The following is a 16,098-nucleotide window of genomic DNA, read 5'->3' as shown; positions in this document are numbered from 1 at the left end:
TCCCAGTCCTTCATGTATGCAACAGGTCAACCCTGGAACAGTCTCCCTCTATCTGTATTTTATACTGCCTATGATCTCCAGATTTTCAAACGCAGTGTGTCAAGGCATCTCGAAATGAACGTATCTTGAATTTGGCTCTCTTTTGTATTTTTTTTTTCTTGGAAGGAACAGTTTGCGGGCTCCTGGCCTTTGGTTCCTTCTTCCTTGCATTTTAAAAAATGTCTATGGAGGCTATAACTAACTCACTAGACTGAAGACTATCTCTTTAGCCGAATGAAATCGTCTGGAGGCAGGAAAAAATAAGCTTGGACTACGTCACCGGATTGGAGAGATCAACCCTTTCATTCCTAGGTGACTCTTCCAAAGCTGAATAAAAATAGTGAGAGAGGAGCAAGATTAGCAGAAAATGACGTCCCGGGGCTAAAGGGGTTAAACTGATGCCTCTTCTAATTGTGATCTCAGCCGTGGAACAAGGTGAAGTCATCAACAAGTGACATCGTCGAGGAGGTCACCAGTTTTGTCGAGGATAACGTCAACACCATCAGGGACCAGGTCAGTTCTGTGGGTCGGGTCTGGTAAATTCTCTCTCTCTCTCTCTCTCTCTCTCCGCGTCCTTCGTTTCTCATTTCCCTCGCATCTTGCCGAATGTCATCTTTTTAGCCTTTTTTCTCACATTTTCCTTTTCTCCCCAGCTTTTCTTACCCTTGCTTCCTTTCCTCCTTCCTCTCCTGCTTACCCATCCATCCCACCCTCCTCCCCTGTTCCTTTTCTCTCACGTCATCCCTCCTCTCTCTTTTCTCTCCTCCCCCACCCTTCCTTCACAGCTACTGATAGAGTCCAAACTGCCCTTTTTTTAGTTGTGGTATTTTTTCTCCCTGCAGCAATTGAATAGTAATGCTAAATGAAAAACATCATTCTTCATCACATAAATCTCACCAGTTATGAACCTTTATTGTTTGTGGTACAAAATAAAGTGTGGTAGAGCTTTTAAATAATCTTTATTGATATAAATGTTAAATGCACAATGGTCGTCGATGGATTGCTTTGCACATCCCCTCCACCCTCTATTTCCTTCAGTCTGGAGTTTGGTTTTGTTTTTTTGATTTATTCCTACTGGTACCAGACAGCTACATTCAACTCAGGAGAGACATTACATAGTGAAAGGAATAATGGAAACTATAATTAACTCTTCTAGTTCGAAAAGCCTCTCCTACACTGAATAAAATCGTCTGGTGAGAGCAATAATAAAAGAAAATATTAGAACTGAAAGTGTCAACAAATGCTGGATCCGTCCCTGCAGTTCACCTCCCACTCCCTCCCTCAGGTGGATTGGACGTACAGGCGGACCAAGGACAAGGGCAACAGATTCCTACGGAAGCTGGGGGTGAAGGACGTGTCTGTCATGTGCGTCAGACCTAATGGATTGTTCCCCTATCTGAAGGTGAGAGAGAGAGAGAGAGAGAGAGAGAGAGAACGGAATGAAAAAGGATGAGAAAGAAAGAGAAATTAAACACACACAAGTTACAGACAGGTAACTAGTGAAACGGGCCTTCCAGTCTAACTACACCTGACCATCAACTGAGCTGAAAGGGGATAGCAATCTTCGTCAGGTTAGATAGAGTTCGCTATGGTGTAAAATGGATTATTCCCCCTGCCTCCACGACTACGGCAAATTCACCAACAGTTCACAAAAAGATATGCACGAATAATCACAAACGGACAGATTAATAGTTGCATTTTCCTAACTTCGTCCTATACTCGAATCTCTTATATTTATCACATCTTCCCATTACTCCACTTTTTCTTCTTTTCCTCTCGAATTGCAATAAGGAATAAATGAAGTGCATAGGGTATGAAATGAAGTGTATACATGAGCATAAAGTAATTAAGTAAAGGCGTATAAGGTAGTATATTTAACGAAGTGCGTAGGTGAGGTGTATTATGTCTAAAATGAGGTTTATGAGTGAAGCGTTTGAAAAGAAGTGCGTAAGGAGGTGCATAGTATGGAGCATATAAAATGAGGAGCATAGAGAAGAGTGGTGAGTGCTTGCAGAGTGTGAAATGAAGTATACCGTATGAAGTAAGGAGTATAAAGCATAGTGTGTAAAGTACTTGCAGTGTATATAATTAAGTGTATCAAATCAGGAGCATAAAGTGAAGTGTGTAAAGTACCTGTAGGATATAAAACAGTGTAAAGTAACGTATTTTGTTTATTTTGTTTTTCTCTTGGAGGGAACTGTTATTGCGGGCTCGTGGCATTTGGTTCCTTCTTCCTCGCATTAAAAAAAAAAAAAATGTAAAATGAAGTTCATAAAATAACTCTAGCGTAAAAATTGAAGTGTATGTGTGAAGTGCTTTTATTCATTCTTCTCCCTTTCCCACCCCCCAAGGACTGCAGCAAATTTATCAACTGCTGGCGAGGTCGACCCAGCCTGCAGCGGTGCGCCCCTGGGACACTCTTCAACTCAGCTAAGGGCAGCTGTGATTTCCCCCACGCCACCGTCTGCCCGTCATCCAGGGCGCCCTCCAGCAGTGAGTGGGAGATGGAGTTGTGTTGAGAGAGAGAGAGAGAGAGAATTTTGTATGCATGGACAGTCATAAATATTAAACCTCTTACCTTCCCATGTGTACAATTAACAAAACAGATCTGGCTATATCATCTTTCAGCTAAGTGAGATCTTCGACTAGTCACATTTTATATTTTTCATGTTCTTTTGTTGAAATTAAAAGGAAAAGATCTTCTATTAACTTATGGCCATGATAGCTTTCCCCCTACACTTTCTGGTTTACCGTTACCGTACGAATCACTTTAGCTAAGTTCTCAACCATTTTCGAGTGAATACGTTAATTATTTCAAGAATGTGAAATATTGGTGTGTGTGTGTGTGTGTGTGTGTGTGTGTGTGTGTGTGTGAGAGAGAGAGAGAGAGAGAGAGAGAGTGAGTGAGTGAGTGAGTGAGTGAGTGAGAACTACCAATAACGCATCCTCCATCCCCACCCCAGGTGTGGAGAGGGTGGCCTACGTAGTGCCTCCGCCTTCAGGACAGACAGTCAGGCTACGAGGAAGTGAAGTGCCATGGGCTGGATACGTCGAGGTGAGGCAGGGGTAGACAAGGAACGGAACTGGAAGTGCAGGCAAGGGTATACAGGGAGGGGAATGGTAGCGTGAGGCAGGGGTAGAATGGGAAGGGAAAGTAGGTTTGATGAGGCAGGGGTAGGGTGTGGTAGTGGCAGGATGGTATGGGAGAGGTAGGTTGTCAGGGATGAGATGGGAGAGGATAGGTAGAGTGAGTCATGGCTAGGATGGGAGGGGATAGGTAGGGTGAGGTACGGGTATGGTGGGAGGGGATAGGAAGGGTAGGCAAGGTAGACCAATAGGGGGACAGGCAGGGTGGGGCAGGGATAGGATGGGGGGGTATAGGAAAGAGAGGGTAGGGAAAGCAAGTAAATACAGAAGCGTTTATGAACACAAGCACACGAACACAAGACACACAACACTATTTACCCCCAAACCACATGTGCTTTGTACCGATAAGTTTTTTGTCAGGCGTACCGTGAGTTCGCAGGAATTTAATAATAGTTTGTTGATTTTGTTATATTGATTTACGCAGTGGAACTTTATAGGGAAACAAATCGCTTCTTGAAAGACAGAGAGAGAGAGAGAGAGAGAGAGAGAGAGAATCCATACCGTGAAACATGTTTATATGTCATGCTTAAAGTTTTTGCAGGAAAATAAGGGTGTGGACAATGATGAAGTTGTCGATGCTAATGGTGGTGTATGTGTGAAGACCCAGGTAAGTGTGGATAATAATGATGACGTGACTACTAATTACAATCATATTATCCAGGTGAGCGGCGGGGCAGGTGTGTGGCGCCCTGTGGCAGACGACCCTGGGGGCTGGACCAAAGGGGAGGCGTCGGTGGTGTGTAGGAGCCTTGGATATACCAGGTGAGGTTATAGGGGCGTGGTTAGAGAGAGAGAGAGAGAGAGAGAGAGAGAGAGAGAGAGAGAGAGGGGGGGAGGAGGGGAGGAAGACAGCAGGAAGGCAGAAGTGAGAGAAAGGAAAAGTGGAGGATGCATGGGTGAAAAGGAAGTATGGGTGAGTGAGAAAAGGAAGATGCAAAGAGAAAAGTAAGAGGACTAGCCTTGGAGATAAGGAGGAAGGGAGAGAAAGACGGTAGGTAGAGGAAGGGGGAAAGTGAGTAAAATAAACATTCTAGGGACAAAGAGGGCGCAAACTTTGGTAGAATATACCAGACTGGGAGATGTAATGAGGGTGTAAGGGGTGTAGGAGGGGTCTAGATCAGGGAGAGGGCTGGAGTGGTGTGTAGGAGCATCGGATATATCAGGTAGGGGGGGGGGGTCGCAGGGCACTTATGGTGATTTGAGTGGAGGAAAGTTCACCCAAACAAGAATTTACAATTAACCACGCCTCCCCAGCTTTCTTCAAACTCGTGTGAATAAACCTGTTAAGGCAACTCAGACATGACAGCCAATCGAAGACATGGGTCATTAGCTTAGAGTTGTCAATCTTCCTCTCGGCATTTGATTCCACTTGGATGAAGTCCTGAATACATGAAACAGTTTAATTCGTCACATTACTTGGCGATAACATCCTGTATTAATTTCTTGTAATACCTGATTTAGATTTTTGTTAGTTACATGAGTGCGTGGAGAATCACTTACTACTAATTATAATTTACTGAAAAGAACTCACTGACATTTCATTAACGATCAACCTGGTACCAAGTATGTGTAAGGTACTTTGGGAGAGATGATTGATTAATGCATCTAATCATAATGGCAGAGAATCGACAGTCATTGTCGGGAACTGAGGCAGAACAGATTAGTAATTTAATTAATTATAATAAATTTTTTCGCCGCCTGGGTGATCATGACCTACTCCAACAACCTTCACTCCGGCAACCTACCTATAAGCTTTAAGCTGTTTTCCAGGTCGCATAGATGGCTTAGCAGCACCATTTTTTTTTTTTTAGTGATTTATTTTGCATATTACACCTTAACACTATCTAGCGAGTTATTAATAACGTTCCAGTGTGGACATAAAGAGGATATTGAGGTGCAGTGTGCGGAACAAATCACTTAGGGTTCAGATCTCTCTCTCTCTCTCTCTCTCTCTCTCTCTCTCTCTCTCTCTCTCTCTCTCTCTCTCTCAAAACATTGTCACTGGGGATCAAACAGAGGGATATAGGAAGTGGCAGGGGGCATCTAAGGCAGAAATGTTGCAGGGACATTTTGGTCGCAGAATTTAATAAGAAAACGGATTGCATAGGTCATGATAGAAAACTGGTGTTACAGTGGTGAACTGGAGTATTGGTGTAGTGGGTGGATTGATTGAAATATTTATTGTTATATAGCTATAGGCCTACAGAGTACTTATACAACAAAAGAAGGTGGTGGGTCTTGCCACACACCTTCTTCAGCAAAAACAGTCTTATACAGTCACTGGTTATACATTCGTGGGTGTAGCTACACAATCTTTAGCAAACAGTAGATATACTGTAGCATATGCCATAAAATGTAAAGGAATTTATAAGATGTATTACAGTACATACAGGAGAGAGAAGTAGCACTAGAGCAGTACAGAAGCACATCATAGCAGCACTTGTCAGAACCTGTTATTTTTTTTAAGAAGCCAAAAGGTTACCTACGTTATATATCATTCAAAATTTCACATAGGTTGCTGAGCTCCTCCCGTCACTGATTCTTACATTTACTGTAAAAGCAATAAAACAATAAACTTTATTTTTGCTTAACCCCTTTCATCAGAGGATGTAATTTAAAATTATTCCAGACGAATTTTATTTAGTTTTTGAGAGACTTGGAATTGGAGGAGTTAGGTAACCTCCATTTTACGCCTTTATTACGAGAGGTCTGTCCGAAATCGATTAAAAATGTGTTGGGTGGTTAGAATAAAATGAAAATATATCCCCGCGTTCAGGAGATTAAGAAGCGGTGCGACGAATTACCGAATCGGCGGCCATATATCGAACGGGCACAGAATTGAGACTTTCAAAAATTTCATTTTTACTGTCACATAGGTTTATACACACCTGATTATCTGAAATCCGGTAAAAAGAAAAAAAATTAACAATTGATAAGAAAAATGAGGATTCAGAGCGGAAACTGACAGAAGTTAGCGAGTTTCCCCTTTAGATAGGCAACACGCCTTGACAGACTTACATTTTGCATAAATATTGAAGTGCAAATCAAAGTATTCGCATTTTAAATCAATATTTATGCAAAACAGCAGTCTGTCAGGACAGTCAAGGATGGTTGGCGAGATGACGGCGAAACACTTTGCTAACTGAAGGGCATTTTTGCTCTGAATCCGGAATTTTTTATTAAGCACATATTTTTTTTTTACCGCGGATTTCAGATAGTTAGCTGTGTATGAACGTATATGGTGATAAAAATTTAATATTTTCCAGTTAAATGTGCCGATTCGGTAATTCGTCGCACCCGTTATGAAGCGCTGAACTTGCCCAAGTAACAGCGACGGAGAGTATTCTTTACAACGCACAGCTAGTAGACTTTAGAAATAAGCACCCGTGGATTGTAAATTCTGTTGCTGAGTGTAGTAGTGTGTGGGAAAACAGGGGCTTGACAAAAACCGAATGGCTGCCTCAATGGCCCCCGTGAAATCGGTAGGCATCAATTTATAGCTCACCTTATTCTTTATGGTTAATCTCTGTAATCTATTGACGTATCTTTAACTTATTTTTTGTTTTTTCAAGACTTTATTTACCTTAGCACAGACTTTTCTAACTTCAAGTTTGTTAGATATAATCTTCATTTACTCTTCTAGAGAGCTCCTCTAAACTGAATAAAACATCTGTTTGCGGCAGTATTAAGCAACATAAATAGGTCTCCGTAGTGATATAGTTAACAAATTTTCACTTTTCCAACTATCTCTACCATAGGGGTGCTGAAGTTGAGACCCAGGGGCGAGTGTTTGGGCTGGTTGGCGGGCGGGTGTCGGGCGTGAGGCGGGTGGAGTGCCAAGGGAACGAAAGCCGCCTGTCGCAGTGCCGCCTGCTGCTTGGCACTCAGCGGGACGTGGAGGCAACTGTGGTTGGTACGTGGCACTGTGTTTGGTGGTGCACTGTCAGCGATATGCTTACATCACACACACACACACACACACACACACACACACACACACACACACACACACACACACACACACACACGGATGCACGCACGCGCGCGCGCGTCTAGTATCCATTTACAGTGTGTGTGTGTGTGTGTGTGTGTGTGTGTGTGTGCATTATAATATACAGTAGTGTACGGTACCTCAAGTTCCAGTGGTTTTCAAGGATTAAACGCCTAGTCAAAATCTGTAACCTTATAACTGTAGCAATTAAAATCTTAACTAAAACGCATCGAAAAGTGAGAGCAAGAGATCAGCATTAACAAAAATGCTTTGGTGTTTAATGACATTAGTAACACATCTACAGTAAGTATGGTGTTACGTACGATGTCGTGCATCATTTCTCCCGCTTTCATCGTACAGGGAACCAGCTTCATTTTACTGGAGTATTTACCGGGACTGCCTTTCCAAAATGAAGTCAGAGTGTCGTATAAGGTCCACGAGGGCTGCCAGTCAGGTTCATAACCCGTGACTGAGAACGGAACATGAGACTACAGTCATTCAAGTTTTTAAATGAGTTACCTGAGTCGGGAACAGTACTTTTTATGATTACTATAAACCCTGGGTATGGCTAACTTTTGAAAATATTTTTGTCTAAGATTGATTAAAGAAACCGAACAGTAATAAAGGATTCTAAACAAAAATAATCGAAATATCTGAAGGGAGAGGTGTGCGTACTTCCCAGCCAGAACTGTATTTACTCTCTGGAGGTACCATTACCTCAGGCTGGGAACCACTGACCTAACCAAACACCTACTGTATATCCCTGTACAGTACAGACTCATTGCTCCCAACCTGACCACCGTTATGTGCATTTTAGCGAACATGTTTTAACTGATTAGTCTCATCATCATCATCATCATCATCATCATCATCATCATCGCATCTTTTCCATTATTATATGATCAGAAGGGTAGGAACGATCCAGAAACAGAATAATGAAAATCTCTAAAGCAGAAGCACCACATGCAGCACACATCTCCAGTCGCTGATCATTCAACAGAACTACCATTACAGTGCTACAGTGAATTCATCCATTCTTTCATTCATTCATCATCATCATCATCATCATCATCTTGCAACCGCTCCAGCATTTCCCACAGTTAGACGAGGTAGATATTAAGGTTACTCATATCTTTAAAATTCATGGCCGTTAATCGTAACCTTTCACAAATCCAGAAAACATACAGATCCACTACTTAACGCACTCCGCCCCCTTACAGGAGTGCGGTGCGTGCGGAACTGGGTGTCTGAGTGCGGCGTTGGGTGGGTGAGGTGGGGTGAGAAGTGCTACCGCCCCTACACCTCCCCCACTGCCATGGTCACCCACGCTGAGGCCAGGGAGCTGTGTCGTGCTGAGGGCGCCAGGCTCCTGTCAGTTACCTCCCAGGTGGGCCTCTCTCCCGTGTTCACATTCATCATCATCATCATCATTTATTGTTCCATCAGGAGTGCAGTGGTCCAGGGTTAAGCTACTCAGTCCAGACATTTAAAGCGAGTGATCAGTCGCTTTACCCTGAGTAGCATTACGTGAAAATTAAATCCCAGCCACTCCACGGATATAGGCTTAAGTCTATAAGCTACATCCGTCTGGAATGTCTTAACCCATTAGACCATCGGGTGTCCAGTCATGTTTATTTGAAGCCATGTTCAAATCATGTTCAACTGAAACAAAAGCAGATCCAATGAAACAAAAGCTTTCGGGAGCCGAATGCTAACCGCCCGCCAAAATATGTTGTTAGTAAAGTACAAGTTTCCTACAAACCAAAATTGTGGAAAATTAAAAAAAAAAAAAAAAACTACGGAGTTCAGTCACCTCGTTTCGCTAAAACCAATCCATATTGAAAATTATATATGGCGGTCAGGATCGGTCTTCTTTGATCAAATCATCGCCAGAAGTAATAGGCTTATGCACGTCCACATAGCTGCCGTTTCTTCAAGGTTTGGTGAGAATTTGTCCACAGCATTATGAGGTAAGTTGGGAACACACACACGCGCACACACCGGCGAAAATTGTATCGCCTCGTCTTGCGCACACACACACACACACACACACACACACACACACACACACACACACACACACACACACACTCTCTCTCTCTCTCTCTTATCTATCTATCTATCTATCCAAGAACTAACAAGGTATTTTACTGTGATGAAAGACTACAGAATAGATAAGTTGTACTTTTAACCGTGAGCGTCGGGTATCCTGATCTACTTGCTTTGTGAACTCAGAGTGCTTTTTTGTTGTTTATTTTTGCAGGTGCCAAGTGATTTTATTCAGCACAGCGCACTCCCTAATAGAAAAAGTGACAAAGAATGCTGCCCGTAACTCCTCTAATTCGAAGTCTCTCGTAAACTATATAAAAGAACCTGGTGGTAACAAGAATCAAGCTAGAAGAGAAGAGTTAATTATGATTTGACAGTCATCCCTGAACAGTTGCCGGATGTAGCCTACCGATCGCTGTTAAGGCCACTGCTGGTGTTTCGACCTAGTGGCCTTCAAAGTGTTGCCACGTAACTCCCAGCCTCTGTGCTCTCTTATTTCGTTTCTCTCCATCTTCCATTGTTCTTCTACTTCTAAGCTCTGTTTCTTGGTCTTTTTTTTTTTTTTAAGTTCCTGTCTTGTTCTCCTCTCTCTTGTTCTCACTATTACTCTATCCCCGTGGTCGTCATGCTACATCCACGTCACTCTCAAATCTCCTTATTCTCTTATTTCATTCCTATCCTCCTTCCACTCTCGTTATTTTCTTGGACTCAGTGTTTTTCACGTTCCTCTCTTACACTCCTTGGAGACTTTTTAACCCTTAAACCTTGGAGAACAGCTTGCCCAACTGACTAACGCCAAATGATTTTACTTGTTAAGCTCAGAAATGACATTGTTCAAACTTGACTCGCATATTTTTCTCCATATATATATATTTTTTTTACCTTTTTAATAATTATATTTCTAGGACTGTGTTTTCAATATTATTACACTTTTAGCTTTACTTCATTCTGTTTCCTCTATGTCCGTGAAAAACTCTCTAGAAATTTACGTCATTGCCCTGTTGTCAGCTTGAGTTATGCTGTCTCCACCTGCATCTCATGAACGTTTATTTTCGTCCTTGGTCTTCGAACTCCGTGAATTTTCCTACTGTCTGGGCCAGACCCACTCACATTCCCCTCTCTTCAAGGTGCTTCCCCTGGACTCATGTTAACTCTCCCAGCAATTCTTGGGAACACGTAATCTTCGACTCACTCACCCCAACCCAAGGGCATCATTTTTATGCCACACTCACTATATCTTTACGGTTTTGTTCAGTTTTGGATATACTTGTGACGCTAAAAGAGTTAGATATATCCTTTATTAATCTCTCATACATACGGTAGGTGTTTTGTGTTGAATAGATTCGTTGGGATGCAATAAACATAACACAAAACTACATCGTGCTGAAGATGTTATCATGTAATAAACAGTGGTGCCTTTGTGCGCGCGTGACGAGCGAGCGAGCGTTTTTACAGTACATACTCCTATCATCATAATTTAATCTTTGTGTAAACTTTCGACATTTCTGGTGAGATAGTTGAACAGTAACAGAGGAATAATTGAGCTAAAATATTTACATTGTCGCCTTTCTCTCTCTCTCTCTCTCTCTCTCTCTCTCTCTCTCTCTCTCTCTCTCTCTCTCTCTCTCTCTCACACACACACACACACACACACACACGCACGTACGCGCGCGTCCAATCAACATATGAAAATGAAAAACAACTCACTTCGCATGTGTCACTTTCATAGTGCTTTAAATCGATTTCATACTGGAGCAAGTCAATTGAAGCCCTCGGTACATTCCCTTGGAAAGGTGGGACTCTAAGGGGTTTCTCTGGTCACTTGAGTAATATATAGCTAAAAACATAATATATTAAATGTATCTACTATGGGCTGAAAGATTCTCTTCTCTATCTCACATAGTAGAAATGTTATTAGCCTCTGAAAACCATCGCAATCTGGCCGGGTCGTTTCGGGCCGCTCATTTCTCAGCTGAAATTTAACATCGTTTTGTTTTGCTTGCTCGCTTCGCTCGCTGCCCTCGCTCACTCGTAATAAATGGTGGTGCCTTTTATATTTGATTTTTCCTGTTACCAAATAATTTCACTTACAGTAGCTTATGAGACATTCGTTACAGTGAAAAACCTGGAAACTATCTTCATTAACCCATGGAAGTACAATGACGTGTCACACATATTTTCATTTTTTCCCAATGTTTTATGCGTATGACACATTCATAGTATATCGTAGGTTATTTATGCAGGCGGTATCGATGTTAATTATATTAAAGAAAAGGGGAAAGAATAATGACACCACCATGATAGATTGACCCTAAGCTGAATAGAATCATGCGGCGGTAACAAATACATAATATAAAGGGCTAGTGAAGGATGCTCCCAACCCTTTCACTACAAGACGTCTCCTCTGACCTGAATAAAATAATCTGACGGCAACAAGAATGACATAACAAAAGACGCCATAGTGTGGAAGTGGTTAAAGTGTATCTGCCTATTTGGCTATCGTCCAGTCCCTCCTTTTTTTCTTTTCTTTTTTCCCCTAAACGAGAGTAGGGGCACGGGACTAAGATAGTTAGTTCATACATTTAAGACGAGAGTGACCAGTCACTGGTCTCTGAGTGGAGATGTGTGACAATAAACCCCAACTATTTCCCTTATGTAATCCCTTGTAGGCCACATCCGTTTGGAGGGCTTTAATCTATTAGCCCAACAGGCCGCCCATTTAGTTATAAGGATATCACCCAACGTAGTAAATCGTTTCCTGGGTTACAAGAAACCATTTGGCTGGTTACTGAGTACAGAAGCGACGTAAATTTAGCACTGCGTCAGGTGAGTGGATGGTGGTTGTCCCCCATCAGCCAGACATACTGAAACAACAACTAAGTTGAACTAAATACGTCCTTGTTTTAAATCCTCAATAGTAGGGGAAAAACATTTATTGTTCCCTATTAAAGTACAAATTTTCCAATGTCGTTCCCGACTTCAGGCTTGAAAATCATAAGTATAGCCCAATTTATTTAATAAAATAGTCACCAGTTGGCCTAGTTCACACGTTCTCCTTACACTCTGACGTCATTTTTCACTTTACTCTGGCTACCTCCACCCCCACACATACACAGCATTATTTAGTGTGGAGAGGTGTGCAGTTAATAACACTTCATCTCTCCCTCTCTGCCCTCGCCGTCAGGAGGAAAACGACTTCGTATCCGAACTGCTGGGTTCCATTGCGGGTGAGACGGTGGGGTTCCACACAGGGGGTGTTAGGGCCTCGGTGTTCGGTGAGACCATATGGATGTGGCAGAACACCACATTGCGCCCATCCACCACCCTGCCTTTCAGTAATTGGTGGCCAGGTAAGTATCCCATTCAGTTCTCACCCTTTACCTGCACACTTTCCAACCTCCTCCTTCTCCTCCTCCGTCCCTGGATTGTAAATTTAACGGTAACTTGTCGTAGTCGGGGAGAATATTTGAGAATATTTTGGGAGAATTTTTTATTGGGGGGGAGAACTAGAAGGCTGGCATTCCAAGGCCGCTCGAGATAGCGACTTGAAATTCTCGGGAGCGATGTATCTTGGTTGCTGGCTTCTTTTGGCACAACATGAATCTAGGCTTCACTACCTCTCACTGTCCTGGTATCCCTGGAGGCAGACTTGATAACTTTTATTCACTGGTATGGATACGAGTGACAGAGGGCGGTGGAAACCGGGGGAGATCTGCAAACTCCAATGGTCTGCTGTAAGGCGGTGGTGGCAGGCGGAGGTGAATAGTTAGGCGTTTCAGCCAGTGCCCATATGCTCGTCGGTTAGAGGAGGAGGAGGAGGAGGAGATTTTTGTCCCGTTGCAGCTTGTTGCCTGTAAATCAGTGTCAGAATGCTGTGCTAACAGTACAATACAGTGCATCCTTTTCATACCACTTCTCCATGACATATTCTAGTGTTAATCTCAGTATTCAACAAGGAAAGAGGGCAGTTTTAGCTTAAGTGAACAGAGTATAATTCATTTCTGCACATGACACAGTGGTACCCGCTGCTGTTATTCTCACTAGTCAACATTGGGAAAGTATAAAGAAGATAATAAACAAAAGAAGAAAGTCCATCTATCTATCTACAGCCCGAAGCCCTAATCCCTCAAAGGGTGGCCACAGACAAAACGCCTCCAAGGCGCTCTGTCACCCACCATTTGACTCCTCTCCTCAACTCACTCCACTCTCCCTCGTATACCTCTCAGCTCCATCCCTCCACCTTATCTTCGGTCTTCCCCTCCCTCTCCCTCCCTCCACTTCACCTACATACACCCTCCTAGTTGGTCTTGCATTCTCCAATCTCAGGATGGAATGTAACCAGCCGGGATGCGAGTGGGGGGCAGCCTGCGATAGTAGAGGGGGCGGAGGGGGTCGGCGATGTGGGTGAGACTGAGAGCTTGTGTGTGGTGCTGAAAGACATATTCCCGGTCGACCCCAGCGAGGAGCAGGGGAGTGATCCGAGGACATCCGCACCGGCTGATTACTTCTTTTGGCAGGTGAGAGAAATTGTATACAGAAACGGAGACAGAGAAACTGAGGAGATAGAGAGCAGAGACGGAGTAGAGGGAGCTGAGCCAGTGCCATAGGATGTGTGTAAATGTGGTAAGTGTGGCTGTGAGTGGGTGTCAAAGTGGGCGTAAAAGTGACGGTGAGACAGAGAGCTTGTTTGTGGTGCTGAGATACACTGCCAGTCCCACCCTAGAGAAGAGCCGGAGGGTGATCCCAGGTCAGGTGATTACTTCTTATGGCAGGTGCGGGACGGGCAGATGGTTAAATAGCCGTGTGTGTGTGTGTGTGTGTGTGTGTGTGTGTGTGTGTGTGTGTGTGTGTGTGTGTGTGTGTGTGCGTGCGTGCGCGCGCACTCATGCCTGTGTGCGCATGTTTGAGCCCGTGTGCGCATGCAAGAGTACTAGTGTTCCCTCGGAGAATTGACTCTTGTTGCACATATATGATTTTGTGAGCTTACTTGCGTGTGCATCCGTTAAGTTGTTATGTGTGCATGCGTGAGCTAACATGCTTATAGTATTGTCTAAAAGTCACTAGTCTAAGTTGATATGTGACAGTTAGATAAAGAGCCATAATAGTTACATGCTCATGATAATATAATCAGTTACTTACATTTTTATCTCTTGTCTTTGAGTTCGCATACCTTATTCATTCAGTTGCATTACTTTCAACCTATAGTAATCACTTCCTCGCTCACCATCAGTTTCTAGCTTCCTCCACCAGCCCTAAAAGGCCTTCATATACCCTCACTAACCTTATCTCTTTTTCCCCAGCAACATATTTACTGACTTTCATTTACTCACCTTCACTGACTCACCTCCCACTTCTTTCCCCAGCTAGTGGACTGCTCACAGAAGTTGCATTACGTGTGTGAGCGCGACAAGATGGACGTTGGTAAGGCTTTCTCCTACCTGTACAGTACAGTTCCGACCAATAGCTTCTTTACACCACCTACAAACCCTGCCACACCTAATGAAAACTTTCAAAAACCTTGACTAGAGATGTGTCCTCATGAGTTTAGGACCCCAAAAGTGTAAGGGAATTACCGATCGCTGCTGCACAGTCTCAGTAACGCATGTACGCTTTTGGAGTTCCACACTAATCAATCGAGATTCTAACCCATTACTTGTGTTAGGTATGAAACTGTTTGGAGACTATAGCGGAACTGTTACCTCCTGGTGGAGAATGAAATCAGCAGTTCTTTTACACTTGTCTCGAACCTGTCCAACCCTGATGATGTCTTAGTAAAATAATCGACATTACCTTGCGGATGGAATATTCATTCTTGCACAGATGTGGAAATAATCGCTGATACATTCAGTAACGATAAACAGCGAGACGGTGAACAATAACTTATTTAACCCAGTAATGCAATAATTCCAATTCAACCAACGTGTCACAGTATTTTATAAGTTACATAGTTGATCAACCAAAGAACGGAATGGTATTGTTTGCCCCAACTGTTTAAAGGAAGCGAAAGCAAAAGGATCTAGACAGGCTTTTATATATATCCGCCTGAATGTATATATATATATATATATATATATATATATATATATATATATATTATATACAGTATAAGGTATCAACAAAGTACATCACAATGCATACTTTTTTCAGGTACCATAATAGATTTATACCTGCTTTGTTACGTGCTAGGAAGAAAATATATTTAATACTTTACTGATCATAGTGTCCTCAGAGATATAGGGAGGTCCCTAGGGGGCTTGCCAGCCCTCCTTAGTGTATATATATTTGGTGGTGTAAGTATGGGGGTATTAGTACTCCGTCACACTCATTCAGCTTCCCCTGAAGATGTGAGTGCAAGAAATTACTTGGGAAAATTCGTGTTGCCTTCTTCGTTGTGGGTGTCATTACACAAACATAACTAAAAATGAAACATACACACTTCGTACCGTCAAGAGGGGTGAGGCGAGAGCTACTCCGAGCCTACCAAAATCACACAGCAGGATACGGCATGTCTCTCTCAAGAACACCCCTCCCCCTCCCTCCACTCTTAAACACACACACACACACACACACACACACACACACACACACACACACACACACACACACACACACACACACACACACACACACACACACACACACACACACACACACACACACACACACACACACACACACACACACACACACACACACACACACACACACACACACACACACACACACTCTCTCTCTCTCTCTCTCTCTCTCTCTCTCTCTCTCTCTCCTGTCCTGTCCTAAAACCATGTGTCAAATCTCCCTCAGGGTGCATAGAGGGACGAGGCCAGAGCTACTCCGGGCCGGCCAACATCACGCAAGGAGGGGAGGTGTGC

The 16,098-nt window shown here is 43.1% G+C and overlaps 1 protein-coding gene across 1 annotated transcript in view; it reads left to right on the top strand.

Annotated features, from left to right (window-relative positions):
- LOC145414895 (uncharacterized) overlaps positions 1 to 16,098 on the top strand; it is a 60,241-nt gene that overhangs the window by 26,058 nt on the left and 18,085 nt on the right. Inside the window, exons 7-17 of the mRNA XM_080284311.1 lie at positions 463 to 552; positions 1,325 to 1,441; positions 2,391 to 2,536; positions 3,013 to 3,094; positions 3,848 to 3,948; positions 6,945 to 7,099; positions 8,398 to 8,564; positions 12,411 to 12,576; positions 13,553 to 13,743; positions 14,590 to 14,647; positions 16,031 to 16,098. The exon at positions 16,031 to 16,098 is cut by the window's right edge and continues 146 nt beyond it. Of these exons, the coding sequence (XP_080140437.1) occupies positions 463 to 552; positions 1,325 to 1,441; positions 2,391 to 2,536; positions 3,013 to 3,094; positions 3,848 to 3,948; positions 6,945 to 7,099; positions 8,398 to 8,564; positions 12,411 to 12,576; positions 13,553 to 13,743; positions 14,590 to 14,647; positions 16,031 to 16,098 (1,341 nt within the window). The remainder of the gene's footprint in view (positions 1 to 462; positions 553 to 1,324; positions 1,442 to 2,390; positions 2,537 to 3,012; positions 3,095 to 3,847; positions 3,949 to 6,944; positions 7,100 to 8,397; positions 8,565 to 12,410; positions 12,577 to 13,552; positions 13,744 to 14,589; positions 14,648 to 16,030) is intronic.

The sequence above is a fragment of the Coenobita brevimanus genome, chromosome 101 (assembly GCF_032717465.1).
Source record: "Coenobita brevimanus isolate Jiangsu-jjx chromosome 101, ASM3271746v2, whole genome shotgun sequence".
Taxonomy (NCBI): domain Eukaryota; kingdom Metazoa; phylum Arthropoda; class Malacostraca; order Decapoda; family Coenobitidae; genus Coenobita; species Coenobita brevimanus.
This window is presented reverse-complemented; position numbering and strand designations above follow the sequence as displayed.